The sequence below is a fragment of the Acinonyx jubatus genome, chromosome A1, assembly GCF_027475565.1.
Source record: "Acinonyx jubatus isolate Ajub_Pintada_27869175 chromosome A1, VMU_Ajub_asm_v1.0, whole genome shotgun sequence".
Lineage (NCBI taxonomy): Eukaryota > Metazoa > Chordata > Mammalia > Carnivora > Felidae > Acinonyx > Acinonyx jubatus.
This window is the reverse complement of record NC_069380.1, coordinates 193,324,550-193,351,864: the sequence shown is the minus strand read 5'-3', so window position 1 is coordinate 193,351,864 and position 27,315 is coordinate 193,324,550. Positions and strand designations below refer to the sequence as shown.

General features: G+C 46.0%; 1 protein-coding gene and 1 long non-coding RNA gene across 8 annotated transcripts in view; one reads left to right on the top strand and one right to left on the bottom strand.

The window, feature by feature from the left end:
• SMIM3 (small integral membrane protein 3) overlaps positions 1-22,014 on the top strand; it is a 49,201-nt gene extending 27,187 nt beyond the window's left edge. The window contains exons 1-3 of one of the 6 annotated variants that reach the window (XM_053200163.1): positions 2,887-3,152; positions 4,257-4,404; positions 20,671-22,014. In XM_053200163.1, the coding sequence (XP_053056138.1) occupies positions 20,682-20,864 (183 nt within the window). In that variant the 5' untranslated portion in view covers positions 2,887-3,152; positions 4,257-4,404; positions 20,671-20,681 and the 3' untranslated portion in view covers positions 20,865-22,014. Of the gene's footprint in view, positions 1-1,368; positions 2,281-2,554; positions 2,698-2,886; positions 3,153-4,256; positions 4,405-12,673; positions 12,819-20,670 lie in introns of those variants that run through there. The other 5 variants (XM_053200169.1, XM_015083594.3, XM_027077319.2 and 2 more) reach the window with 5 other exon arrangements.
• A 1,416-nt stretch (positions 22,015-23,430) lies between these two features.
• Positions 23,431-27,315, bottom strand: part of LOC113604673 (uncharacterized) — a 35,193-nt gene continuing 31,308 nt past the window's right edge. The window contains exons 5-7 of one of the 2 annotated variants that reach the window (XR_008289183.1): positions 26,644-26,758; positions 25,627-25,832; positions 23,431-24,087 (exon numbers count right to left, since the gene is read on the bottom strand). This is a non-coding gene — a long non-coding RNA (uncharacterized LOC113604673). Of the gene's footprint in view, positions 24,088-25,594; positions 25,833-26,643; positions 26,759-27,315 lie in introns of both variants that reach the window. The other variant, XR_008289182.1, reaches the window with a different exon arrangement.

Here is a 27,315-nt window from a genome sequence, read left to right as displayed (position 1 = left end):
GTAAAAATACAAGGCAAAGGTGAGTGTGTGTGTGTGTGTATACCATACTTAGTGATGAATGTTTTTGTGTTCTATCTTCCTTAGAAATTATCCAGACAGTAATTTAATATCACTCTAAATTCTTAAAGTGTAATGAAAACCTTGGAAATTATATTTAAGCTGATATATTATAGAGTAACCTAATCATTGATAATACAAATGATTCAGGAAATTCAGATTAACTACAGTCTCCATAATAAAACATAAAATGTGCTCCATCACTCTATTACATCAGCTCGTTTTATATTCTTCATGGTTTCTCGGATTAATATCATTCTGATTATTTATTTGTTTGCTTATTTATGGTGAACATTTCCCCTCTAGATGCCAACAACTATAAAGAGACTTTGTCTTGTGGTGCCTGGTACACGTATGAGACTTTCCATGAAGAGTTTTGAATAAACACATGAATGAAATCTTTCCTCACAATCATTGTGACAGAAGGAATTGGTCTCATTTCACTGTTTTACAAGTGAGGAAACTGAGGCATTGATGATCATTTAGCTACTAAGTGACAGACTGAGAATTTTGGTTTCCTGATTTCCAAACCAATATACCACGTTATTTCCCAAAACTAAATAAATATATGTACTTGTACAAGTGAAAAACATATGAAAGAAGAAAATTCTTGTTTAAGTGTGATTCACAGAGAGGCATTCTGTGAGGCGTGTGAGCGCAGAGCCAGATGCGGGGCTCAAACTCATAAAATTGTGAGATCATGACCTGAGCCAAAATCCAGAGTCTGACACTTAATGCACTGAACCACCCAGGCGCTCCCCCCACCCCCCACCCCCCGGCCTGCTTTTTGAATTCTTGGTGGTTTTCCCTTTGGAGTACTTATAACTGAGGACCAAAGAAGTGAAATGTGAGTTTTCCCCTGATTTTTGCTGTAACAAAGCTTGCTACTGAAATTGGCTATCTTTTCCCTCCTACTACCCCAACACAGCAGCCCTTATTCTTCTCTTCCAAAGCCCCCTTGGCAAAATCAGCCCAGCTGAGACATCAGAGCTAATGCAGTATGTTTTCCATAGGGCATTCAATTTTCTCTCTCTGCTTGCTTTTTGGGGGCCAGGGAAGACCATTATGAAAGATAATGATAGAGATATTGATAGGGGTGCCTGGATGGCTCAGTCAGCTGAGCATCTGACACTTAAAAAAAATTTTTTTTTTTAATGTTTGTTTATTTTTGAGAGAGAGTGTGAGCCAAGGAGGAGCAGAGAGAGGGAGACACAGAATCTGACACAGGGTCCAGGCTCCGAGCTATCAGCACAGAGCCCGATGTGGGGCTCCAATTGACAAACGGTGAGACCATGATCTGAGCTGAAGTTGGACACTTAATGACTGAGCCACCCCGGTGCCCCCAGCAGCCTACTCTTGATTTCAGCTCAGGTCATGCTCCCAGGGTCGTGGGATCAAGCCCTGGGTTGGGCTCCACACCAAGAGCAGAGCCTGCTTAAGATTCTCTCTCTGTGTCTCTCTGTCTGCCTTTCTCCCCTGCTTGTGCACATGCTCTCCCCTCTCTAAAATAAAAAATAAAAAAATAAAAAATAAAAAGAGATACGGATAGAGTACTAACGGGAAAGTCAGACTGAGCCCGGCTAGTGCTCGCTTCAGTCCTGGGCTTCTGCACCCTCCAGACGCCAGTGCTCACACAGGGCACATGAAGTTACCAGGTGTCCACCCAAAAGAGTAGTCCCCTACCCCTTCCACTAACCAGAGAACATTTTGTATTAAATTGAGATTGTCCTCCTTTAGCATTTTTGTTTGTTTTCTTTCCACTGAGAATTTTGTATTAAACTATTCAGAATTGTGTAGTACTTGTTTTGTGTTTGTTTTTGTTTTAAAGATTCCACACTTCTCTTTTGATTAAAACATGTTGTTGGCTGACAATTCCTGGGGTTTTTGGCACACCAGTTCTCATGTCAACCCCCTTCATCCTCATTGTCTCCCCTCTAGACAACTGGCATCTGGTAGTGAGGATTTCGGTGTCATTTCTGCTGACCTCATCCCCGACCTACAGAAGACAGTCGGGGCTAAGTTCGGCACCCCCGCACCGTATCAGGTTCAGGCCTGAGGAAGGCAGAAGGGTTCTTACCATACCTATTGGGCAAAGGAAGAGACTGACCCACAACTGAGCTCCAAGACTCCTCGAGGTCACACTGATGGTCAAGGCCTGCGCTCCCGTGTTTCAGAGAGAGACGGAAGAGCGCTCGACTGCTGAATTTAAAGCCGGGTGCCAAGGTGGGACCGGGGTCCCTGTCCCTGGGTGCAGCACAAAGGCGGCGGGAGGTCGGAGAGCTGGCACTGTCCTGTGTGGAAGCTGGGCGGGGAGCTGGCAGGGCATGGAGTCCTCTCAGAGGCCATGAGCACCTTGGATGGGGCCGTTTCACTGTTGTCACAAAAATGAGCAGGATGCTCAGAGGCGTGTCACAGCAGACAACCAACCAGCTCCACACCGGCGTCTAAGTCCGTCCTCACAGCAGGGCTGGGACGCAGGTGTTATTACCCCTCACTTGGCGAAGCCGCTTGGTACGGATCTAAAACTCCGCGCACCGCAGAGCAGGAGCTCTGAGTCCCCGCTCCTCCGTCCAAACCCATCCGCCAGACTTTCGCGTGTGTAGACTGCAGCGGGAAAGCATTCCAGAGGACGCGTTTCAGGTCGGCGCGACCCTCTCGGTTCACAGCAGGGAGAGCCGGGGCCCCGACGGGCGAGGCGATCGCGCCGGGCTGCGCGCCAGCGAGCGGCGGGGCTGGCGGGGAAGCAGCCTCCCCCGCGCCCCGTTTCTCCTCGGGCTCCGCGGGGGCGGGGCGGCGGCCGGGGGCCCGGGCTTTCCGGGGGCGGTCCCTGGCGGCCGTGCATTCCAGAGCCGCCGCGCGCAGCCCCGGGGCCCAGCCGCGCGTCCCGGCCGCTCCCGCGCGCTCCCGCCGCCGCGGGCTCCGAGGGCCGGGCACGTGCCGCGCCGAGACCCCGGGGCCCGGCCGCCGCCCCTGCGAGCCCGTCCCGGCCGCCCACCCTTCCGAAGACCCGGCGCGATCCGGCTGCGGCGGGGGCGGGGTGGGGTGGGGGTGGGGGGGCGCGGGCGTGCTCTCCAAGCAGCTCCGCGGATCCCGGGGTGAGTAGGGCCATCGGGTGTCGCGCGTGGGGCTCCCTTGTCGTGTGCTCCCTGCCCCAGCGCCCTCCCAACCGGCCTCCTTTCTTTGTGCCCTCTTTCCCCGCACTCCTCCCCCGTCATCACTTGTGCGTTCCCCTCTACTGCTTCTCTCGGCCCCTGAGTTCCAGCCACCGTGTCAGCGGATCGGGAGCCTCCGGGGGGGCCGCATCTCGGGTGGGTGAGTCCGGCGGCGCGCCAGGCGGCTTCTCTCAAAGCCCCGCCTAGGAGGCGCCGGGAGATTGGAGTTGGGGGTGCTCCCCTGGTCCGTCACCAGCAATTTCACCATCCCGCCTCGAAGCCTTGCTTCTCCATCTGTGAAATGGAGAAAACATCCTTTGCGTACAGAAATCAAAGGAGAAAGGGGGGTGGCTGGGCAAAGTATCTGGGAGCGAAGCCTGCCTTCTAAGCTCCCTGCTCCTTCTCCTCCTGCCTCGGTCTTGGGACTTGGTTGTCCGGTTGTCCGCTCTCTTGCACCCCTTCTGTCCCCCCCCCCCCCCCCCCCGCCACAAATTCCTTGAGGGTAGAGACTGTCTCTCCATGCCTCATCTCTGAGGCATCCTCAGTACTTGGCCCAGGGCCTGGCAAATAGGCGCTCAATCCTGTTTACTGAGTGGGAGAATGGGAGGTGTAAACCATAGAAACCTGTACAACTGTGGAAGATTGTGATTCTGAGTGACCAGGCTGGACTCCCGTTCCCGCAGCTCCACCGTTTCTTGGCTCCTGGGGCCTCAGGAGTCTCCCATTTCTCTATAGATTCCTCAGAGCTCTAGGCTGTAGTAGGGAAAGCTGCTCAGTCATTCAGGTGTCAGAGACTCCTTGAACATCCGTTATGGTCTGCGGTACCACCGCAGTGGGTAAATGGGAAGGCTTGCAAATGCCCGAATGGGGCGGGAGGGTGGGGGTGGGGGTAGGAAGGACAGTTCTCTGGAAGTCAGAAGACGCTCTGCCTTGCTTGATGATGCATTCTCCCCATCTGGACCTCACCCTTCCCATCTGTAAAATGAAGAAGTGGGGCATGGAACAGATGGGCGCCTACGGTTGAGCGTGATACGCTCTTGGGGTTAGTTATGCAGGTCACCCGGCAGTCCCGTGAGCACGCGCAGGACGGCCCAGCTGAGATTCGGGACATCACGTACTTCTGCAGTAACAACCGAAAAAGTTGAGGAGCACTTTTCCATGCCAGCAGGGACCTCCTGTTTTCAGCTGCCCTGGGGTAGGAGTCGTGCGGCTCTATCAAAGCTTCCCAAGAGTGACTTCTCAGGGCGTCAGAACCGTGGGCTCCACGGCCCGAAAGGTCTGGGGATTCCCCGTCTCTTGCTAGCCTAAGAGTCACTGAGCTGCGGTGACGTGTTTGAGACATAAGCCAAATTAGAGACTTTGGGAGCCTAGTGTGGTTGGGTCACATATCAGGCCCAGGGGTGACAGACCAGGGGGATAGAGAGGCAGTCACAGTCGCAGTTGCTTTCCTAGCTGTATTCTGATCCTTCTATGAAAAAGTGCTTCTGTTTCCTCTTTGTGGTTTAAATTTTTTTTTTTAACGTTTATTTATTTTTGAGACAGAGACAGAGCATGAACGGGGGAGGGGCAGAGAGAGAGGGAGACACAGAATCAGAAGCAGGCTCCAGGCTCTGAGCCATCAGCCCAGAGCCCGAGGCGGGGCTCGAACTCACCGACCGCGAGGTCGTGACCTGAGTCGAAGTCGGATGCTTAACCGACTGAGCCACCCAGGCGCCCCTCCTCTTTGTGGTTTAAAATGTCCAGGGGCGCCTGGGTGGCTCAGCCGGTTAAGTGTCCCACTCGATTTCGGCTCGAGTCATGATCTTAAGGTTTGTGGGACTGACCCCTGCTCTGTCAGTGCAGAGTCTGCTTGGGGTTCTCTCTCTCCTCTGTGTCTCTGCCCCTCCCCCGCTCACTCACACGCTCTCCCCCCCTCAAAAATAAATAAGCGTTTAAAAAATATGTACAAATAAAGGAAATGTCTCCAAAGAGAGAGGATCTTTATCTTGATTGCTTTATCAAAGATAGACACACGTACTTGTGCTCACAGTTTATAGGAGTAAATGTTGGTATTACCACATCCTGCAGACATCCGCCCTGATGGGCCAGGCAAGCCGAATGATGTAATAATAATCATACTTGACATTTATTGAGTGCTGACTGTGAGCCAGGCGTTATTGTAAGCATTTTATTTGTGTTAATGCATTTAGTCTTTGACCATGATCCTATGAGGTAGGGACCACAATTATATTTACTTTGTAGTTGAGACTGAGGTCCAGAGAGAATAAGCAACTCACCCAGGATCACAGAAGTAAGTGGTGCAGCTGTGGTTTGGACCCAGGCAGTTCGGTTCTGCGGTCTAAGCTTTGAACCTCATTGCAGTGGGGGTGGGAGGTGGGGATTTGCATTCAGATCTTGCTTCTGTCATTAACTTGCAGGGTGACCTCAGGGATGTTAAGGAAGAAGCTGACAGCCACTGCACCAGTCAGTCACCAGGGCCCCTAGTATCCTTCCAAGTCATTTGGGAAACACGATGGTGTACGTCTAGGAGAAAAGGCTAAGAGGTAGCCAGGAGGCGGAACAGACCAGAACTATAACCGGCTAGCATACTGGACACCAGCAAACCAGATTCAGCAGCTACACTGTGTACTTTACATGGCTTCGTTGTAAATAGATCTAGTTTCCTTATTTTGTTGATTTGGCCTCCGACTGGCAGATTGGGCATGTGAATTGCTGGTGACCGACTACATAGGATCGGAGAACATAAGATGGAAGAGGAAGAAGGAAAGGCAGGGAAAATGAAACTGGGATCCCCAAATTGGTTTCAAGCAGTGGTGGCACATATCTGGCATACCTGTCTCTCCTCCGAATCCCCTGTCCCAGGCAGACATTGATAATCAAGACTTTGCACCAAATCCCTGTAGGGCTAGAGAATCCCCAGCTCAGTGCTGTGGACGGCTTCTACCAATTGATCGTGAAGCTTTCTTCTTGCTCTCCCAGATTTTCTGCTTCATTCCTCTGGGGGAACGGCCAAGGAAGTAACCAATGGCAAAACAAGATACTTTTTTTCTTGGAGATACTTTTTTTTTCTTTTAACTTTTTTAAAGATTCATCTTCCCCACCCTTTGCTCCTTTCTATCTTTCCTATTATGGTCTTCAACCCAAGAGCATCCTGGCTCTGTGGCAGAGCTCTGGAGGAGGTAGGATGTCAGGAGAGCGGAGTGCGACTTTGAGAGCCGGCCAGACCCTTGGCGATTACCTTGACCACCCTTTCCGGTTGACTGACAGGAAAAGGAGGCCCAGCTTGAAGGAGGAACTTAGGACCACACAATGAGTCCGTTTTCTAACACTGTAACAAATAACCACAAATTTAGTGGATTTAAAAAATCGAATGTATTGTATTACAGTTGTACAGGTCAGAAGCTGGTATGGGTCTTTCTAGAAGGAAATCAAGGCATCATTAGTCTGTCTCTTTGTAGAGTATTTAGGGGAGGATCGGTTCCCTGCTTATTTGAGTTATTGGCAGAATTCAGTTCCTGTGGGTGTAGGACCAAGGTCACTGTTGCCTTGCTGGCTGTCAGCTAGGGGCCATTCCTGCTTCCACAGGCCCCTGCACTCCTTGGCTCATAGCCTGTTTCCACGATCTTCAGAGTAAGCAATGGTGAGTCAAGTGCTTCTCATGCCATATTTCTCTGACCTTTCTACTTTCTTCTTCTCTTTTAAGGACTCAAGTGATTAGACTGGGCCCACCTGGGTGGTCCATGATACTCTGTCCACCTCAAAGCCTTTTAACCACGTCTGCAAAGTCCCTTTGCTTCTGTTTTCATGACTGCCCTCTGAGTCATGTTTCCTTTTTCATATTCACGGTTCCAGGGACCAGGACATGGCCATCTTCGAGGGGCCATCATTCTGCCTGCTGTACACAGGGAAGCCCATTTTAGGAGAGTGCCTTGTTCCCAGCCACATAGCTTGGCAGGGGACTCAGACCACTCTGGTGCCCTTGCTGCTCTGTCACTACTCCCCCCACCCCCCGCCAGCCCACTCCATGGAGAGTGTCCTTTGTCAGCCCGGCACAGAGCGGGCACTTAGTCACTGGCAAATAACCATGATGGATGGTGGAGGCTTAAGCAGGATGCTGTGGATTTGGCCTGGGCTTCTCTGCTGGCTCCCTCTTGGTTTCTAAGACTGTGATTGGCTGGGTCAGTTGGGTACGTGCAGTCTTGAATAGCCCTGGCTGCTTTCTGATCTCTTTGAAATATCCTGGTGTTTTTCCATTTTTCCAGCCCCAGAAGAGCAGATAAAAACTAAGGCAGGGAACAAGTCTTTACACTGTTAAGAATTTTGATGGAGAAAGAAGCCAGCTGGGTTACAGTGAGAACAGAGCACTCCTCAGGGGACCTCGGATCATTGGAGAACGTCTCTGATTTGATTCATTTCACATTTGTGATAGTTATGTGTTCTGCCCGTTCCTTCTTCTGGCCCCTCTCTTTGGAACAAAAGATGGATTGGGTTGGTAAATGCTTGAGGCTATTACAGAAAGGGAGGAGAGCTGTCTCTAAGGGTGAATGTGAGTGAGGCTGGGATGGGCTTACTGGAGTAGGCATGGGAAATCCTTTCCCCTTATCAGCTCTCTGTCCTCTTCGGAGAACAGAGAAAGAAAGGTTCATACTGTGGACAGCCACTCCCCTACCCCCCACACTCACCTCAATGCCCAGCTTTGGAGCGCAGGGAACCTGATCTTGAGTTTGAGCTCCCCAGCGCAAGCAAGTCAGCAGGCGGGAATCCTAGAGAACGTTATTCTGAAAGGTCGGTCCTCCTCTCTCCTCTGTCCGGTATGAACAGGGAAAGCTGGGAAAGAGAGAGGGCCACATTATCCTAAGTGTACAGAGAGCCCAGAAAATGATCAAGTCGGAGGATGCGTTTTATTTTGCATTCCAGAGATGGGATTCTGACTTTTAAGGTCATTGGGGTGAGAATCCTTTGTGGACAGCTGAGTTCTAACTAAGCTCAAATCTGGAGTTCTCCAGTCTGTCCGTATTCAGTCCTTCACCGATCTTAGATTTACTGGGCACTTACTGTGTGCCAGGGCCGGTGACAGGTACTGACGGTACAGCCATGCACAAGAGACGAGGCTTCTGCTCTCCTTTGTGCCCTCATCTGAGTGAGCAAGGATGGCCCATAAAAGCAAACAAGCAGACAAACAAAGCTAATTTTCGATTGTGAAAAGTGTACGAAGACAGTAAAACAAGGTGTGAGAGAATGGCTGCTGGGCAAGGGTGGATCCGGAATGGCTTTTCCAGAGAGGGGACATTTAAGTTGAGATCACGGACACTGCTTTCTCTGTCTGGCCTAAGTGCTCCATTCTTCTTGGACATCACACCAGCTCCTCCTGAGGGGAGGGCCTTAGGAAGGAGTCTCCTAAGCCGAGTGATGCTGGTAAGCCCCACGTCTACTCTCTGGGAACTGTCAGCCTCAGTGTTCACGTTCGGCGCGATGCCTGAAGAGACGGCCCCAGAGTCAGTGACTCAGAGCTGGGTCTCGCTGCCGGCTCTCTGGCCTCCGTGCTCAGAGCTCTGACAGTGCTGGCCTAACACCACACCTGCAGGAAGCCACCTGCCTCTATCTGCTTTCTCTCCCACTTTGGGATAATTAAGCTTGCCTGCCAGCAGGAAGTCATTTCTTTTATTGCCTCCTTCCTCAGTGAACTCCTTGGTGGTAAAACCGGTTGGATGACCGCTGGCAATCCCTCAAAAGTGAACTGCCAGCTGCAGCTCAGATGTGCAGGGCACGCTTTTCCTGTGGAAGATCAAAGCCAGGACAGACGATCAAAAGCCATTTGCATACGAAATTATCACCGTGGTTTCTTAGATCAGCCTCAGAGCAGTCATGGTGCCCAAAGTAATGGTGGGGCCTCCGAACTCTCTTTTTAATTTAGGAGCTAATGCGGTGGGCCTTGCTCGGTTTAACACGTATGAACCCCCTTACTGTTTACCAGGCTTTGTCCGAAATACGTGCGTTATGTGCATTAGCTCATTCAGATCCCACGGCATCCCAGTGAAGTAGCGGCTACCATTATTTACGACTATTTCCATTTTACAAATGAAATGGAAGCTTGTAAAGGTTAAGCCTCTTGCCAAAACCACTAGGACTACGTATGCACTCAACACACCATGGATCTTATCGCTTCCAGGCTTCGTTGATGTATGTGTTCATTTCTCTTTATTTCTTCCTTTTGAACACTACTTCTCTTCAGAGCCCACGTCAAAGTCCCCATTCTTTGTAAAGTTTTCTCTTTTACTCAGACAAAAACAAAGGAATGAAGATGGACATTTTTTTCAGCATCATTCGTTTCAGGACCATATACACATTGTCTCGCTTTATCCTTGTGAAAGCAGGCTGCAATATAGTGCTTCCAATGTCCCTATTTAAGAGAGGAGAAGACCGAAGCTTAGAGGTTTGAAATAACTTGTCCAAAGTCACCCTCTAATAAGGATGGAAAGCAGGATTCAAATCAAGATTGTCTCAACTCTCTACTTGTCTTTCCACTTCCTTCTTCTTCTCCATGAGCATGTGGTTTGTACTTTCAATGTAGCAAGCCCTGCTCTGCCTTGTATGGCAATTAGTAATGATAAGTAATGTCTTTTTCCTGCAGAAGACAGTAACCTTCTTATGGGCAAACATCTCCATCTCTGCACCCACTCCTCGATGCCCAGTGTTAATCACAGCGTCAGCAATGTTTATTGAATTGCTACACCACCAGTTTCAAGGTTGGACTGGAGGAATCCATCAGGTTAATCAACCATGTGACAGGTTAATCAATAATGTGACAGGGCTCCTGGGTGGCTCAGTCAGTTCGGCGTCAGACTTCGGCTCAGGTCATGAACTCGCCGTCTGTGGGTTCGAGCTCCGCGTCGGGCTCTGTGCTGACAGCTCGGAGACTGGAGCCTCCTTTGGATTCTGTGTCTCCCTCTCTCTCTGCCCCTCCCCCACTCATGCTCTGTCTCTATCTCTGTCAAAAATAAACATTAAAAAAAATCAGTGTGGATTAAGCATCTACCATCTTTGTTGATAAAGTGAAGACACATGCCAAGTCACAGATGCTAACAAATCCTAATTGAAGAGGGGGAGGCTCTTTGCTTACTTAGGTCAGTGAGTCCCTACAGCCAGGAATAATCAGTCACGGAATGAACATTCGTGGAGTGCCTGTTGTGTGTCAGAACACTGCCAAGTACTATGTGTGGTTCTCTCATGGAATTCTAACCCTACAAGGCTGATACTGTTATTTGCCCATTTTTGTTTTGTTTTCAGCTGAGTAAATGGAAGCATTAGGAAGTTCAACTGATCCAGCGTAGGTCAGCTAGAAAGTGGTAGAGCCAACCGAAGCCAACTGGCTCAGAGAGAGCCTGGGCTCTTAACACGGCAGCGTGAGTGTAAAGGAAAGAACTCCTGCTGTTTCCAAGTATTCCCTCCCTTCTGATGCGCTCCCATTGCCCTAGCAGAATCCGGAAGCTTGAGGCCCTGTTGACTTAAGAAATGTGTATTCAGTACCCATACCACAGGGTAGAGAAGGGAATGGAGGAGAATGAGCTGTGATGGGTGAAATCAGTGCTGGGGCAGAGCTGGGTCCAGACACGTTGTGCAGTCCTTCATCCTGTATGCACGGAGCTTTTTCCCACTTTGGTGGGATCTCCCACGACAAGATTCCAGTGCCTCTCCCTCTCTTCCCTGATGCTCTCATGGTGAGGAATACATACGTTACAGTCTTAACCATTACCTTCTTCACTGGCTTTATTTGCCTCTGGGTCTTGAATCAAAGGGATGGAATGCAAAGGGTGGAACTGCATTCACTGATGATTCTGACCGGACTTGTTTTTGGTTGGGGCGTGTGTGTGTGTGTGTGTGTGTGTGTGCATGCGCGCGCGTTTGGCCCTTGAAAACCATCTCACCTGCCTCACCTACTGTGATGTTGCCTAGGGCTCTGGGCCTCAAGGCCCCCAATGGCTTTAACACAGTGAAAAGTTAGAATCAAGAAGCCTGGCTGGCTGTCATTCTTCCTATCAGTTTGTTTCCTACCACCCCTTCTCCAGCCTGACTCCCCACTGTCTCCCAGCCCCCATCTCAAACAGGATAGCGATGGCATTGAAAAGAGCATGCGGGGGCACCTGGCTGGCTCAGTTGAGCGTCTGGCTCTTAATATGGGATCGAGTCTGGCATTAGACTCCAAGCTGAGTGTGGAGCCTGAGATTCTCTCTCTCTCTCTCTCTGTCCCCTCCCCTTCCCCCCAGATTCCGCTTTCTCTCTCTCTCTTAAAAAAAAAAAAAAAAAAAAAGAGCAGGCAGATCAGGAGGCCTGAGTTCTCCCTTCGGTCCTGCCCTTAACTTGGTAGATGACCTTGGGCAAGTCATTTCCTCCATCTGTAAAATGGAAGGTACACTATGTGGTTAAAGCTGGTTACTGTCTAAATTTTGTGTAGATTTCTAGAATACCATTACTTTGTAGAGGTTTTTTCTCCACAGAACAAACCCAGTAGGATATAGAACTGCAGTATTAGATTTCTATTGCTGCCTTAACAAATTACCACAACTTTAGTGGCTTGAAAATACATTCACGCTCTCATAGTTTTCATGGGTCAGGAGTCCAAACACAACTTTGCTGGGTCCTTGTAAAACTTCAATCAAGATGTCAGCCAAGTTGCATTTGCTTCTGAAGGATCTATTATGAAAGATTCATCTTGCAAGCTCATTCAGGTTGTTGGCAGATTTGTGTCTTGTAACTCAAGGTTGCACTCAGAGCAGTGAGTGTCTTTGACCTCAGGGAAGCTTCAGCCCTTTTTTAAAAGGACGTTCAACTGATTAAATCAGGCCCACCCAGGATGATCTTTTTGATTACTTTTAAGTCAGGGGACCTGGAACCTTAACTACATCTGCAAAATCCCTTCACCTTGTTATGTGACCTAACCTGTTCCCAGGGGTAGCACCAGGGACTAGAGATTATGGGGGCCATCTTAGAATTCTTCTTACCACAATTGCTTTATGGAAATATCCTCTTTACGGTTATGACTAAAACATACTAGAGCCAGCTTTCTGTTTTCTAAGTCAGGTCAAGTGACCTAATATATGAAATCAGTTCTAAAAGTTACCTATTCTTACACTAAAACTATGCTACTATGAACTTGTTTTTTAAACACAGTATATTGTGCTTCCCTTTATTCTCATGTAATTATCCTTAAAGTTATTTTCTTCCAATACCACTAAATGAATATATAGTATTATATAATTTGGAATTATATATAAAACATAGTATAATGTATTCCTCTTTCATATGTATTCAATATTTATTATTATATTATATTAAATATATTAATATATGAAAATTATTCCCAGAGGAAATAATTTAAATGTTAACTTTTTATATTTAAAAAAAAATTTTTTTTTAATGTTTATTTATTTTTGAGACAGAGAGAGACAGAGCATGAACGGGGGAGGGTCAGAGAGAGAGGGAGACACAGAATCTGAAACAGGCTCCAGGCTCTGAGCGGTCAACACAGAGCCCGACGCGGGGCTCGAACTCACAGACCGTGAGATCATGACCTGAGCCAAAGTCGGACGCTTAACCGACCAAGCCACCCAGGCGCCCCTAACTTTTTATATTTAATTAGTTTTGGTACACTTTATTTGAAACCATATATTATAGAAAACTATTAGTTTAAGAAATCTTCTATATCCTCAGCTGATTTTAAAAAACTCTTTGTTCTACCAGCATTTGAGAGAATTGTGTTGAACTCCCCCTTATAATTGTGGCTTCATCTGTTTGACCTTATAATTCTGAAATTAGGTACATAAAAATTAAAAATCTTTTTAACTTCTGGTGTCTCTAGTTCTACTTTTCGTCTAAAAGTCTACTTCCTCTGACAGTAAGATAGCTCTACTAGCTCACACAATTCATGAGTAGATAGTATTTCTTTTGTACCCTTTAACCTTTAACCTTTCTAAATCCCATGTGTCTCTTATGAAGAATATATATTTATATTCATTTTTAATTTTTATGTATACTCCAGTAGTTTTTGTTGGTTTAAATTTAAATCTACTATCTTTCTGTGTACTTTCTATATGTCCCACGTATTCTGTTTTTTTCCTCCTTCCCTCATGTTCTCTGGAAGTTATACACTCTTGCTACTTTTAAATGGCTGCCCTGGTCTCTCCAAGGGGCACCTGGGTGGCTCAGTCGGTTAAGATTCCGACTTTGGCTCAGGTCATGATCTCACGGTTTGTGAGTTCAAGCCCCACGTCGGGCTCTGTGCTGACAGCTCGGAGCCTGAAGCCTGCTTTGGATTCTGTGTCTCATTCTCTCTCTGCCTTCCCCCACTTGTGCTCTGTCTCTGTCTCTCAAAAATAAATAAATGTAAATGGCTGCGCTAGGGATTACAATATACATCCTTGACTTAACAAAGTCTAATGTTATCTGGTTCTTTTGCCTTCTCCCAGGCTATGCAAGGAAGTCAGAATACTTTAATTTTATTGTTATATATTTGCTATTGTTTTTTATTTTTTAATTAAAAAATTTTTTTAATGTTTATTTATTTTTGAGAGAGAGGGAGACAGAGTGCAAGCTGGGGGAGGGCAGAAAGCAGGATCCAGGCTGTGAGCTGTCAGCACAGAGCCAGAGGCGGGGCTCGAACCCACGAGCTGTGAGATCATGACATGAGCTGAAGTTGGATGCTTAACTGACTGAGCCACCCAGGAACCCTTGTATATTTGCTATTGTTATTGCACATTTCAATTCTGTCTTTTTATTGGGTGAAAATATCTTCTTTCATCTTAATTCTTGTCAGTTATTTTTGCTCGGTGTTTTAAAGATATCGTCCTGCTGTTTTCTAGATTCCATGGTTTCTGTTGAAAAGGTAGATGTCCGTCTGATTGGTTTTCATATGAAGATAATCTGTCTTTTTTCTCTTTACATGTGGTTTTCAGCAGATTTACTGTAATGTGCTTAACTATGAGTCTCTCTATTTATCCTGCTAGGATTTCGTAAGGCTTCCACAGTTTGTGAATTGCTGTCATTCATCAGCTTTGGGAAATTTTGTTATTACAGAAGCATTTTGGGTTTTTTTCTTTCTGATCTATTCTCTAGTTCACTAATATTTTTTTCACCTATGTCTCATCTGCTGTTAAGCCTATTTGTTGAATTTTTATTTCTATTATTGTATTTTTCACTTCTAGTATTTCTGCTCGGCTCTTTAAAAAAAATCTGTTGTGTTTTTTCTTATAATTTCCAGATCTCTGTCAAAATTCTCAGTCTCCTTGAACATAGTAAGCAAGGTTATTTAAAGGTGTATCTGACAGACAACTCCACTATCTGTAGCCCTTGTAGATCTTTTTCTATTGTCTGTTGTTTCTGATTGCTCTGTTCTTGTCATCTTGTCTTTTTTCATTCCTGCTTACATTTGGTTATGCATTAGGCATTATATTTAATTAAAAAATTTTTTGAAGCCTATTGTGATGTTATCTCCTCTAGAGTGGATGTAGGTTTGCTTCTGCCCAGCACCTGGCGGTATTCGCAATGTGAAATAACCTTAATTCAATTTCAGGGACTGTGATGATTCAAACCTGGGTTGCAGTCTCTAGAATTGGCATACTTCTGGTTCACTCTTAGCACCAAGAATGCTTTTTGAGGTCCAACCTCAAAATGAAGGATTTTTGTTCTCCCTATCTGGGCAGTCTTGGATCCCTGAGTCTGTCAGAAACACTGCTTAGTCTCCATCCTCCACTAGGGGAAATGCTGTTTCAAATGCCAGGCTCGCCTCCCTGGATTTCTATCTGTTCCCAAATCTTAGGCTGGTTAATTCCCCATTATTTGTTACTTCTTAGTGCCTTGAGACAGATTTTCTTGGGGGGGGGGGGGTCCAATTTTTCCAGTTGTCCTCAGTTAGAGGTCAAAGTGATCTAGTTTGCCATTACTGGAAATGGAAATCCTGATCTTTTATAGTTTGCATATCTCTAAGTCCAGAATGCCTTTAGCTGAAAGTAATGCGTGTAGACTTAGGAGAGAGCTGTAGATCTGGCATATTCCATGTTCTTATTCCTGGGTCTGTGTGGAGGCTTTGAAAGTGAATACAGGGTCAGGAGGCCTGCGTTTGAATGCCATTTACTTTTCTTTATGAGTCACTAGCCAGTTAACCTCTCTTGGCTTTCATTTCCTCATCTGTAAAATAATATATCCTGCACAGGATTGTTGTGACGGTGAAATAAGTTAAATGTGTGGGACAAGTCCCAACACAGTACTTAGTTAGCAGTTCGTATTTGTTAAGCAAATGCTGGCTTGTGTGAGCGTGTATTTGAGGAAATAAGAGGAAAGGTACTTAACTTCTCTGTGCTTCTTGGAATTAAATTTGGTCTTCTGAGTAAATAACAGTAATTCCTAAGAGAATATCTTTAAAAAAAATTTTTTTTTAATGTTTATTTTTGAGAGAGAGACAGAGCATGAGTGGGGGAGGAACAGAGAGAGAGGGAGACACAGAATCCAAAGCAGGCTCCAGGCTCTGAGATGTCAGCACAGAGCCATGCAGGGCTTGAACCCACAAACCGTGAGATCATGACCTGAGCCAAAGTCGGATGCTTAACCGACTGAGCCACCCAGGCACCGCTAAGAGAATATCTTGTATATAGCAAGTATGTGATGAATGAATGAGTGAGTGAGTGAATGAATGAATGAACAAACGAACATCCTGGACACAGTTACTTGTCTTGATGGTGCTCAGCCAAAACCAATATTGCCTCATCAGAGAGGAGAGAGCCGTTTGCTGGGGAGTGAGTCTCATGATTGAAAGGATAGATATGGCATAGATTAGTCACCTTGAATTTAGTTGTTCTAAAACTATGGACTTGCAGGAAATTTTGATCTATGAAACTTATATACATCTTGTTGGAACTGGAAAATCTGCCCTGTGATGGAATTGGCTGCAACAATGATTCTTTTTTATTTTTTCTTTTTCCCAAAAGACTTTCAGTTGCCTGTGCAAACTGGCCTCTCACAGGGCTGGCGGGGTAGGGCCCAGATGGCATCAGTGGCTGGTGATACCTGTGACTTCCTTGCTTGTCAGCTCAGGGTGGTGTTAACGCAGTTTCTTAGACAAACTTATACTGAACATATGTCAAAGTTTATATATTCCTTTAATGAGATAGATAGCAGATAAGGTATGCCAGTTTGAAATGACAGGAGTGTAGGCTTGACTGCTGTTTTACCTCCCGTGGCCATAAAAACATCACATTTTTATCTGTGATAAGGTTAAATTGGTGACATGAATGGTTTGGGCCATAGTCCGATATAACCCATTGATAAGAAACAACGAGTAATATATCTGCAAAGTAAATGATAAGCAGATTGATCTACGGTTATTAATTAGACATACCAAGAAACAGGGTTTTAGGCACTCACAAGGAGCCATGCACCCGGATGCCAGATAGAGGTCAAACAGAAGTCAGCCAGCAGAAGCTTGGAGTCCTGCTTTTTCTCAAGCAAATTCTTCCAGCATGCCATTAAAGATGCTGAACATATGGTTTGTGTAGTTCTTATTTGGGGGACAAAGTTTTTCTTTCGCAGTGGGGAGAGGTAGAAGCCACCCAAACCCCTGTTCTATGGGAAGAAATAGCCCATCGGGGACACGTGTTTGAAGACTGAGAAGGTTGAAACAGGGAAAGAGAGCTCCCTGTGTCCTCTGATGCCTGGCCAAGTTCATGGCCAGACTTAGAGGCCTGGAACAGCGCTCTGGGAAGGCCCTTGGAAAATATCACAACCTGTGGTTTCCAGATTGTGTTTTGTGGAGCCCAAAGGGTCAAGGGGAAGCTGAACAGCTGTGCTGTAGCAAGTGAACATGCTGTGCTACTTTTTTGGGATACCAAAAAAGTACCTGGGAAAATTAGTTTTATGTGTTATGGTTTAATGTTGCTTTTAGTTTGAGTTGTATGTGTGAAGGGGATGGGCACCCTAATCTCCAGTGCTTAGGGCCTCTAAGGATATTTATCCAGCCTCGCTATCTGGGTGGGACCCCAAAACCCTTGTCATTCTGGAGCAGAATGACATTCTGGAGCAGAATGTCCCTCCTTGGCATTCTGGAGCAGCTCTGCTTTTGTCTGTTTTCGTGATCAGGGTTTTAAATCATGTCACGTGTGGAAGAGTAATATGGGTACAGTCTTGAGTACAGGTTACAGAAAAAGTTTCCTTTGTTTATCTACTTGTTGTATCCTGTTTTTTTGTGTGTTGTGTCTTGATCAGATTTATATCTTTGAATGATTATTCTGGAAGAGGGTGGGGTTGAAGGTGGGGAAAGACCCGTGGACCTCAGTTTTGCCATCTGTGAAATCCTGCTGGCTGTAGCTTCCATGGTTCGTGGTTGTGAATGAGCCCTGAAGCTTAGATTCCTGTAAATGACAGGTTTTCCTTATGAGAAACAGCCAGGGAGATTATTCCTGGCATTTGGAGTCACAGAAACTGTTTGATGTTAATGGGTTTACCAGAAAGGGCTTTCGTGGGGTTCCTTTGGCTCAGGGCAAGCTAGCTGCTGATGTAATCAGGAGACCACAAAGAATGATTTCTGCCGCCTCCGTCCTTCTTTAACAGTGTGCGTCTCCTGTGATTCATGCTTCTGAGCCTTGGACTTGGGAGAAAGTAACCACGTTTCCAAGGCTGAGGCAGGGCCAGGCTGTGCCTCTTCCTCCTTGGCAAGCCCCAGCCTGATAATCCTGGTGTCCTGGGGGGCCTTGCCAGAGCCTTCTCCTTCATCCTGGACCTTACCCAGGTCTGGTAAGACTGGCTACAGAGCACCTAGGGATCAGTTCCCACATCACAGTGCTGGAGAGCATCATAGCAGCCTTAGAGATAGGTGGGTTCAGGGTTCCCAAACCTGGGTGCATATTGGGGAAAAAAAGCCCCCTCCTGTCCCCTCTTGAGTCTGATTCAGTAAGTCTATAATGGGACCCAGAAATTAGTGTTTTTTTATACTGTCCTAAGGCGGTTCTCACTTAGCTTGGTATAGGGCATTTGGTAACCACTGATCTAGGCTCATCCTTGAATTTTGTTGGACTTGAAAATTTTTAATACAGAGAACTATAAAGAAAAAAAGTCCATTTCCCCCTCAATCCAGCGGACTTCAGAAAATCAAATGTAAGACATGCTCATGTTTACAATATTCAAACAGCATGAAAACATGAAGAATGAAAAGCAAAAGCTTCTCCTACTCCTAGTCCAGCCCCTCTGGTAGTCACTATTAGCACTTTCTTTGGATTCTGCTCATAAATGATTTTGCTTTTATGTATCACCACCTATATATCTACTTAATTCTACAAAATCTGAGCCAGGGGAATAATCCTATACACATTATTCTGTACTTTACTTTTTTTTTTTCTACGTAAACTATTCAGAACTCACCATAGATCATCATTCTTTGTAATAATAACTATTAAATAAGTTAATATTTGTAGCACACTTGGAACAACGCTTGGGGAGTAGCAAGGACTACGTATTTGTTAGATGAATGAAAACCACTGCATGGTATTCTAGTATATGGATATATTCTATTTTACTGTTTATGGACACTTGTTGCATTAGTTGCTGTAACAAACAATGCGGAAATGAACATCCTTGTGTGTATATCTTGGGGACTCTGCCTCAGATATGGCAATCAGTACCTTTCCTAGAGGGGCAACAGTGGGCATGAATCCAAAGGCGTTGGAAAGGAAAAGTTACTGATTAGGAGAAAGCAGGAAATTGGACTGGAATTGGAAATTTTGCCTGGGACCTAGAATCACAGAAATAATAGATCTCAGATCTAGAAGGAACCATAGGAGAGTGTTTGTTCCAGCCTGTGCCCTCTGGGCAGGGAATGTGTGATATATGTGGTTCCCAAGTTATAAGTGAGCCCTGGGGAGCCACGGTGAACTCATTGGAAAAGTGTGGGGGGGGGGGCGACTGTGGGATCTTTTAATTAATTTCAGATAGGAATATTGATATTTGACATCTCTCAGACTCTGTGAAAATGACTAGCTCAAGATAGTTTACAGTTTCACGTTAACCTTACTGCATTCCTTTTGGCGATGTTGTATTTTGTGAAGCTGAGTTTTTGGCTGTTGCCACGATACAGCAAGTACTGCACACACATGAATGTGGAATGGGACTGGTCATGGCATTGTTGACTCTGGCTCCAGAGTCTGAAAAGTTGTGCGTCTAACCATTGCCCACCTCCCATGAGTAAGCAGCTGGCTAAGGATGAAATAAAACTATTTTTTCCTTTCCATTTGTGTGTACAATGTTTTTCAAACAGCTACTAATTTGTTAGGATATAAATGCTTACTGAAGTGTTTGGACCTGACTACTAAACGTACTAAATGCAACTGCTAGGTATTTCTTTTGGCCTGGAGAGCTGTGAAATAATTACGTAAGGGTGCTGTGAATTGAAAAAGTTTGGGAAGAACTGATTTACATCTTATCCATCAGAACTCTTTTAGCTGTGAGAGAAGCCAAACTGACTCCGGCTTAAAGCAGGGAATTATTCGCTTCTGTGTAGGGGTGGGGCTGGGAACGGGGAGAGGGGGGCGTGTCCAGGGTTGCACATGGAGTCAGAGTGTGCTGGGTTCAGGTCCTGAAAGTTCCATTTCTCCTTCCATCTCTAAGACAGGCTCTCTACACGTGGGTGACACAGCCCACCCCGTCCTTTCCAGACTCACAACCTTTTGGTGTAGCAATCCCCAGCAGAAAGAATCATCTTTCCCAATAGCTTGCACATGAAAGCCCTGGGAGCTGGGCTGGGCCACTTGTCCACTTGAGGCTATGATTTGTGATGGCCAAACCCAGATCACGTATCTGCCCCTGTGCTCACGCGAGCACCCTAACTAAACCACACTGCATAGGTAGGTTCTCCACAGAAAAGATCAGGTTTTGGTAAGAGGAGAACAGGAGAAGGCATTTTAACAGATGGGACAGACCAGCGGTGTGACAGTTTATTAGTTAAACATGACTCTGGGGGGCACCTTTTGGGATGAGCACTGGGTGTTGTATGGAAACCAATTTGACAATAAATTTCCTAAAAAAAAAAAAAAAAAGAAAATCCAAAAAAATAAAATAAAATAAACATGACTCTGGAGTTGCACCCATCCAGCTTCACTTCCTTGGGCAAATTAACCACATTTACATCTGTAAAGGTTTTAGAGTCATCATCTGTAAAGCGGAAATAACTGGCGATCAAGTCCAAGAAATAAAGGATGACTGTAATAGTCCCCGTCTCATGGAGCTGGTGGTTGAAGGGAGGACTCAGTGGGTTAATACACATAAAGTGCCCAGTGCTGGGCCTGGCACATAGGAAGCACTTGGTAAATGAGGCCATTATTATTGATCAGATTACCTTAACGAGCACACAGCTGGTAAGTGACCCAAGCTTCTGACTCCTGGAGAGGGTACAAAATAGTGATTTCCTCTTTCCTGTCTGTTGCAGAGTGAAGCAGCATGGATGCCGTCAGCCAGGTCCCCATGGAGGCTGTGCTCCCCAAGCACATCCTGGATATCTGGGTCATTGTCCTCATCATCCTGGCCACCATTGTCATCATGACCTCTTTGTTACTGTGCCCGGCCACTGCGGTCATTATCTATCGCATGCGGACTCATCCTGTCCTCAATGGGGCTGTGTGAGAACCTCCCAAGAGGGGCAGTGAGGGATGTGGATGGTGTCCCCTCCCCCAGCCTCTTCCTTCTCAGAAAAGCGACGGGACGGGCTTTGCTGTGTGGACTCAGGAGCTTGATATGAGAGAGGAGATCCGAGTTCTTGTTTGGATTTTGCCACTGGCCAGCTGTGTGAGTTCAGTCAAGGGATCTAATTCTGTGGGTTCCCGATTCCTTTTAAATGGGGGTCATGATCCCTGCCCTTCCTACCTCATGGGGTTGTAAGAACCGATGACTTGGTGGAGGTTACGGCTGTTTGCGATAGTGAGCAGCAAAGCCACCATGGATGTACAGGTGTCACTGCTGAATGCTGAGAAGCTTTGAAGAACCAAACAACCTAATTACTGATGGTGGCCTTCAAGGTGGTGAGGGAGACACTGGGGGCAGAGCAGCCTTTGCCAGTGCCCCTCAGGTCAAACCAAGCAAAGGCACCCTATCCGCATTCCAAGGGGCCAGCAGCGGCACTTTGGTTCACAGCATTTTCTTTGCTGTGCCCCTCTCTCACGTTATGTAATTTGGAGGGAACTGAGCACGGCAGGGGAAGGGAGATGGGTCGAACTTCCCAGGATGTCTGTGCCAGAATGTCGACAGTCAGAAGGGCTCTGCCATTTCTTGGCAATGCCAAGGGACCTGGGCTGACAGGCTTCTTTTTGCATTGGAGTCTCAGCGCTGCGATAGTCGAGCACTGCGGGAAAACACAGGGTGGTCGAGTTCCCTGGCCAGCTTTCATGATCTCCAGCCCCCACCCCCTTGTGTGCCCACACTTGAGAAATGTCCCCCCACCCCAGCACCTGCTATCATCAGCTCCGTGGTATAAAGTGCATGCCCTTCCCTCCCTCCCACCAGCACTGCAACCAATCTAAGCTACAGATTTTAAGAGATGTTCCCGGGACTTTTGGAACTAACTTAAAACAACGGTGGTTATTTTAGATGCTATGATCTATATTTATATAGATTTCTGGACTGCTCAAGCTCCTTGACCAAAATCAACGACATCTTGGGATTTATTAAATTATGTAATAGCACAGACATCAGAATATTGTGTGGAAGTAATGCCTTTACTTTGGTCTGATTTCGTTGATGTACACAACCAATTTCCAATAAAGTGCTAGAATGAGCATGTCTGCGGTCTTTCTTTAGAGAACGCTTATTAAGCCCAGGAACTCAAGTAAAAGGGCTCCACTGAATTTATGGGCCTTAGAGACAATTTGAATGTAGGAACCGAAAAGGGAAAGAGAAGAATCCATTCGAATCCCAGGATTCTAGCTTTAGCAAGTGGGTAGTTGTACAGTTGACATAGACATCTAGGACACAGGGGGAAGAACACATTTTTTAAGTGATGGATTTCATATTAGACATGTTGAGTTTGAGTTGCTTGTGCTTCAGTTGGCCACGTTCAGGATGCACCTGGAAACCTGGGTCTGTCCTTTGGGAAAGATTGTATGGCTGGAGTTATCCTTTGGGGGATTATCTGCACGTGGTGGTAGATATACACACAAGTGGACAGGACCACCGAGGCAGAGAACACAGACTGAGGGCAGTGAGGTGCTAAATGCAGAATTTGGCAATCACCACATAGGAGTGGAAGGGGGCTGGGAGGTGAGGGGGAGACAAAGCAAGGGGATTGGAAAGGTCATGTGCCGAGAGGCGATATGAGAGGGATGCAGTTGTGAGGTAAGGAATGAGTGGGAGGTGAGGAAGTGGAAACAGAGTGGACAACTCTTTCCAGGAATTCGACTGCAACATAGAGGTAAGAGAGGAGGGTTCGGGGCGGGGGGGGGGGGGGGGGGGGGATGGTCAAGGGGGATAGATATATAAGATTCTGATTGGTTTGCTCAGCATCTCTCCCAACTTTTGCTTTGCTTTTCTTTTCTTTTCCCCTAAGATGCCTTCCGGGGTTGCAGAAGCTGGAAAGTGAGAAACGACATTGAACGCGAACACTACATCTCCCTCGTTAAACTGTGGCCAGAGATTCAGAAGTGATTTCGGTTTTGCTAATCAGATGCACACATGTGAGGTTTCTGTTTGGGACCTGGTTAGCTTGGAGAGATCCCGCAGGCTGTGAAGCATCCACCGACCAACTGTCAGTCTATAGGTGTGCACATGAGATAGAGCCAAGAATTCTTCATTTTTAATGCAGTGCCCCATCCTTTGAGAAATATAGTACTAAAGTATCTGGAAACTTTGTTGCATCGTGACAGCTGTCTAAAGCTTAAACCTTCTCCTAACTGCTTGCTGGAGGAAAAACTTGGAACATTTTGTGATTGATAAGCCTAGGATCAGTCTTGTGCAATTCAAGCCTACGGGAAGCAGTACACTGGGGATTGCTGGCTGGATGTGGGGCGTAGGCTCTAGCCTTTCTGAGTCTGATTCCTGGTTTGTAAAGTGAAGGGCATCAGAATTAAAAAAAAAAAAATCATGCTATGGTTTTAGGATAAAGGAGTGCAAATAAAGACTTTTTAGGCAGTCCACCAGATGGCGATACAGCTATTTTTATCAAGTGGAGCCCTTAGCTCACAGAAGTTTCCAGCCAATCCTAGTTCCTAGCAGCTCAGCATTTTATTTTTACGGTTCTGGTTTCAGTGACTCTGAAGGTAACTTAGGGATCATCCAGTCCAACCTCCCCTATAATGAAGGAATCCCCTCTTTAATAGTAGGGTTGCCACGTGTTGCCTCTTCAGTATCCTAGTGTTGACCTCCTGGGACAGGTTCACCCAGGGTCCTGCTCCACACTTACTGAGAATCCCTGGAAAAAGGTCTTGAGTATGTGTTTTGTAAAAACAAGCTCCTGGGTGATCAGTGAGCAGGTTAAAAGTGGAGAACCACATGTCAGTGGAAAGGAGTCCACTTCTTGCTGAAACCACTCCTTGTCAGCTGTTGAGTTAAAATCTTCCTTCAGTAAGACAGAAGTCAGGCCTTGGGATGACAGCTCTGCCCTCTTGGGGTCACCCTGAAGAGATCAACTTCCTTTTCCTCAGGACAACTTCTGAGCATTGCAAAGATGGCTGTCATGACTTACCTCAGCCCACCATCTTTCCTGGGTGGGGAAATTCACACTTTGCATTACATGGTGGCCACTGTCCTCCCTCCCTCCTTTTCCAGGAGCAAGGGCCTGAAGAATCGTGGCTTCGCTATGCATTCGTTTTCCGACTGTGGCCAAGTTAACAAACTCTTTGAGTCTCAATTTCCTCATCTGTAAAATACAGGATTGTTGAGTATTAAATGAGGTCACAATTGCAAGGCGACATGGTCAAATACACGAATGCTCAATACATGTGATCTATTACTAGTGAGTCCCAGTTTCTTCATCTGAAAAATGGTGATGACAGCTACTTCTGAGTGTGGGAAGGATTCCATGAGATTAAAAAGTAATGAATTTGGCCAGTGCCTGATTCATGGGAGTCTCTCAATAATGGTAACTATAAGATGGCCAATAATGCAAAAATACCAAAGGCCTAATGGGGCTGGATTCTTAAATTGCCAGCTACCATAGTGAGATGAGCAGAAGACTTCCCCGCTGGCATCCTGTAGGATTGGCACTAAATTCATGGAGGGCCTCAAACAAGTATAAAAGTCCTACCTCTTCTATATTAACCTCCTTCAAAAATGATTTCATAAGTAATTCACCATTTTTTTAAATGTTTATTTATATTTGAGAGAGAGAGAGAGAGGACAGAGCAGGAGTGGGGAGGGGCAGAAAGAGAGGGAAACATGGAATCCAAAGCAGGCTCCAGGCTCTGAGCTGTCAGCACAGAGCCCAATGTGGGGCTCAAACTCAGAGTGTGAGATCATGACCTGAGCTGAAGTTGGATACTTAACTGAGCCACCCCGGCGCCCCTAATTCACATTTAATGAAACACAAAATTTTTTACTTTTAGGTTTTAATTCTTCACAGAAATCGCTTTCTATACTTTTAAGTAAAAAAAAAAAAAAAAAAAAAAAATTGGGGCGCCTGGGTGGCTCAGTCGGTTAAGCGTCTGACTTCAGCTCAGGTCACAATCTCGAGGTCCATGAGTTCGAGCCCCGCGTCGGGCTCTGGGCTGATGGCTCAGAGCCTGGAGCCTGTTTCGGATTCTGCGTCTCCCTCTCTCTCTGCCCCTCCCCCGTTCATGCTGTCTCTCTGTTTCAAAAATAAATAAACGTTAAAAAATTTTTTTTAAAATTAAAAATCTTTCAATAAGATAAAACTTTCATCAGGTTTTTACATGATTCTTGCTAAAGAGAGAATGGAAAGAGGGTTATGAAATGAAATGATGATGATAAAATTTTGAAACCCTTAATTCCCAAAGTTGAAGTAACTTTTAAACTGTCCAAATCACACAAAGAATTTAATTGAGGTGTATGAGAGGCTCATCAGTTCCCATAGAGATTTACATGCTAGAAAACAGTTTCTGGGGGTGCCCTGAGTGGCTCAGCCGGTTGAGCATCTGACTCTTGATTTTGGCTCGGGTCATGATGTCACAGTTTGTGGCATCAAGCCCTGTGTTGGGCTCTGTGCTGAAGCCCAACGGAGCCTGCTTTAGGATTCTCTCTCTCTCCCCCTCTCTCTGCCCCTCCCCTGCTCACACTTGCACTCTCTCTCTCTCAAAATAAATAAACTTTAAAGAAAAAGAAAAAAGTTTCTGTGTTAGCAGGTTTCTAATAACATTACTTGTCAAAATCCAGAAAGTTAGCATATATATTTAAATTTGGACAGCTACCATTATACAGTGAATTGTTTGTATGTACAAACTTCCAGTCAAGCAGACTGAATTCCATCTGGCTCCACCAGCATGTTCTGTTTGTTGAAAAGAGCTGTCTCAGTGTCTTGCCGCCCTCGTTTGTAAAAGGGGAGATCATACTTATCTCTGCGGTGCCGCTGGGATTAAGCAAGGCTCCACGTCTAAAATATTTACAGAGAGCCTGGCTCGCAGGAAGTACTCGATGCTGGTTTGTTACCTAAAAATGGAGGCGGGTCATTAGCTTTGTTAAAGAGTACGGATATGGGTGGGGCAAGTCTGCTGCATTGGTCTTGCTAGAATGGTTTCACCCAAACGCCTCAGAAATGTTCCCAGGGCCCCTGCGGGAGAGCAGAAAGAGTGAAAGGGTGTCTGACAGTTCAGTTCTGGCAGTGTTCACCCAGAGATAGCGTCAGATCCCACAAGTAAAAGGCTCAGTTACCTGTGCTTCTGACCTACGGCGACGAATTGGGAGGTTCCGGCCAACCCCTCTCCAACTTAGGATGCCACTGTCAAGTCCAGGTTGTTACGGGTACTTCTAACTGGCCATAAATCAGAGGTTCCCACGACCTCCTCCTTGGGTTCCATTAATTTGCTAGAGCAGCTCATGGAACTCAGAAAAACCTGTTTACTCACTAGATTACTGATTAATTACAATGGATATCAAAGGATACAAATCAATAGCCAGACAGAGAGAAACATAGAGTAAGGCCCTGAACAAAGGAGCTCCTATCCTTGTAGAGTTTGGGGCCTGGCATCGTGGCACATGGAAACCCTATGGACCCCTTCTTTTTAGGTTTTTATGCAGGCTTCATTACATAGGCATAATTGAATAAATCATTGATCATTGGTGATTGGTTCAACCTCCAACCCTTCTTCCCTCCCTGGCAATCAGGAGGCTGGGGTGGGATTGATGGTTGGTTTCCCTGGCAACCAGCCCCATCCTTACGTGTCCTCCAAGTCACCTCACTGACACAAATCCAGCTGTGGTGGAAAAGAGCTTGTTATGAATAATAAGACACCCATTTCACCTCTACGGCTCTGAAGCAATTTCAGGAACTGAGGCCAAGAGACCAAATATGATGACAAAAGATGCTCCCAGTGCTCTTATCACTCAGGAAATTCCAAGGAACCGTGAGCCAGGAACTGTGGACAATGAACACATATATATGAGGAAGAGATTTTGGTCATCTGAATGACCAATTATATTTTTATAAATTTCAATATCACAACAGCTAAACAGTCTAAGGAGGAATCTAATTCAAATAACTATTATCCTCATATTCTTTTTATACATTTTTTTTTTAAATTATTTTACTGCAATGATCAAGCCTTTCTTCTCAGATTTGTGTCTTTAGTGATGTTAACAACAACAACAATACCCGGGTGCCTGGGTGGCTCAGTTGGTAAAGTGCCTGACTTCAGCTCAGGTCATGATCTTTCAGTCTGTAAGTTCGAGCCCCACGTTGGGCTCTGTGCTGACAGCTCAGAGCCTGGAGCCTATTTCGGATTCTGTGCCTCCCTCTCTCTCTGCCCCTCCCCTGCTCACATTCTGTCTGTCTCTCTCTCAAAAATAAACATTAATTTTTTTAATCCAAATTATAATATGACGGTACAATAAAAGTTTAGTAATGGTTGGAACTCAGTGTTAATGACATGAAGACACATGACAAATGCAGAGAGAATAAAACATAGTTTTTACC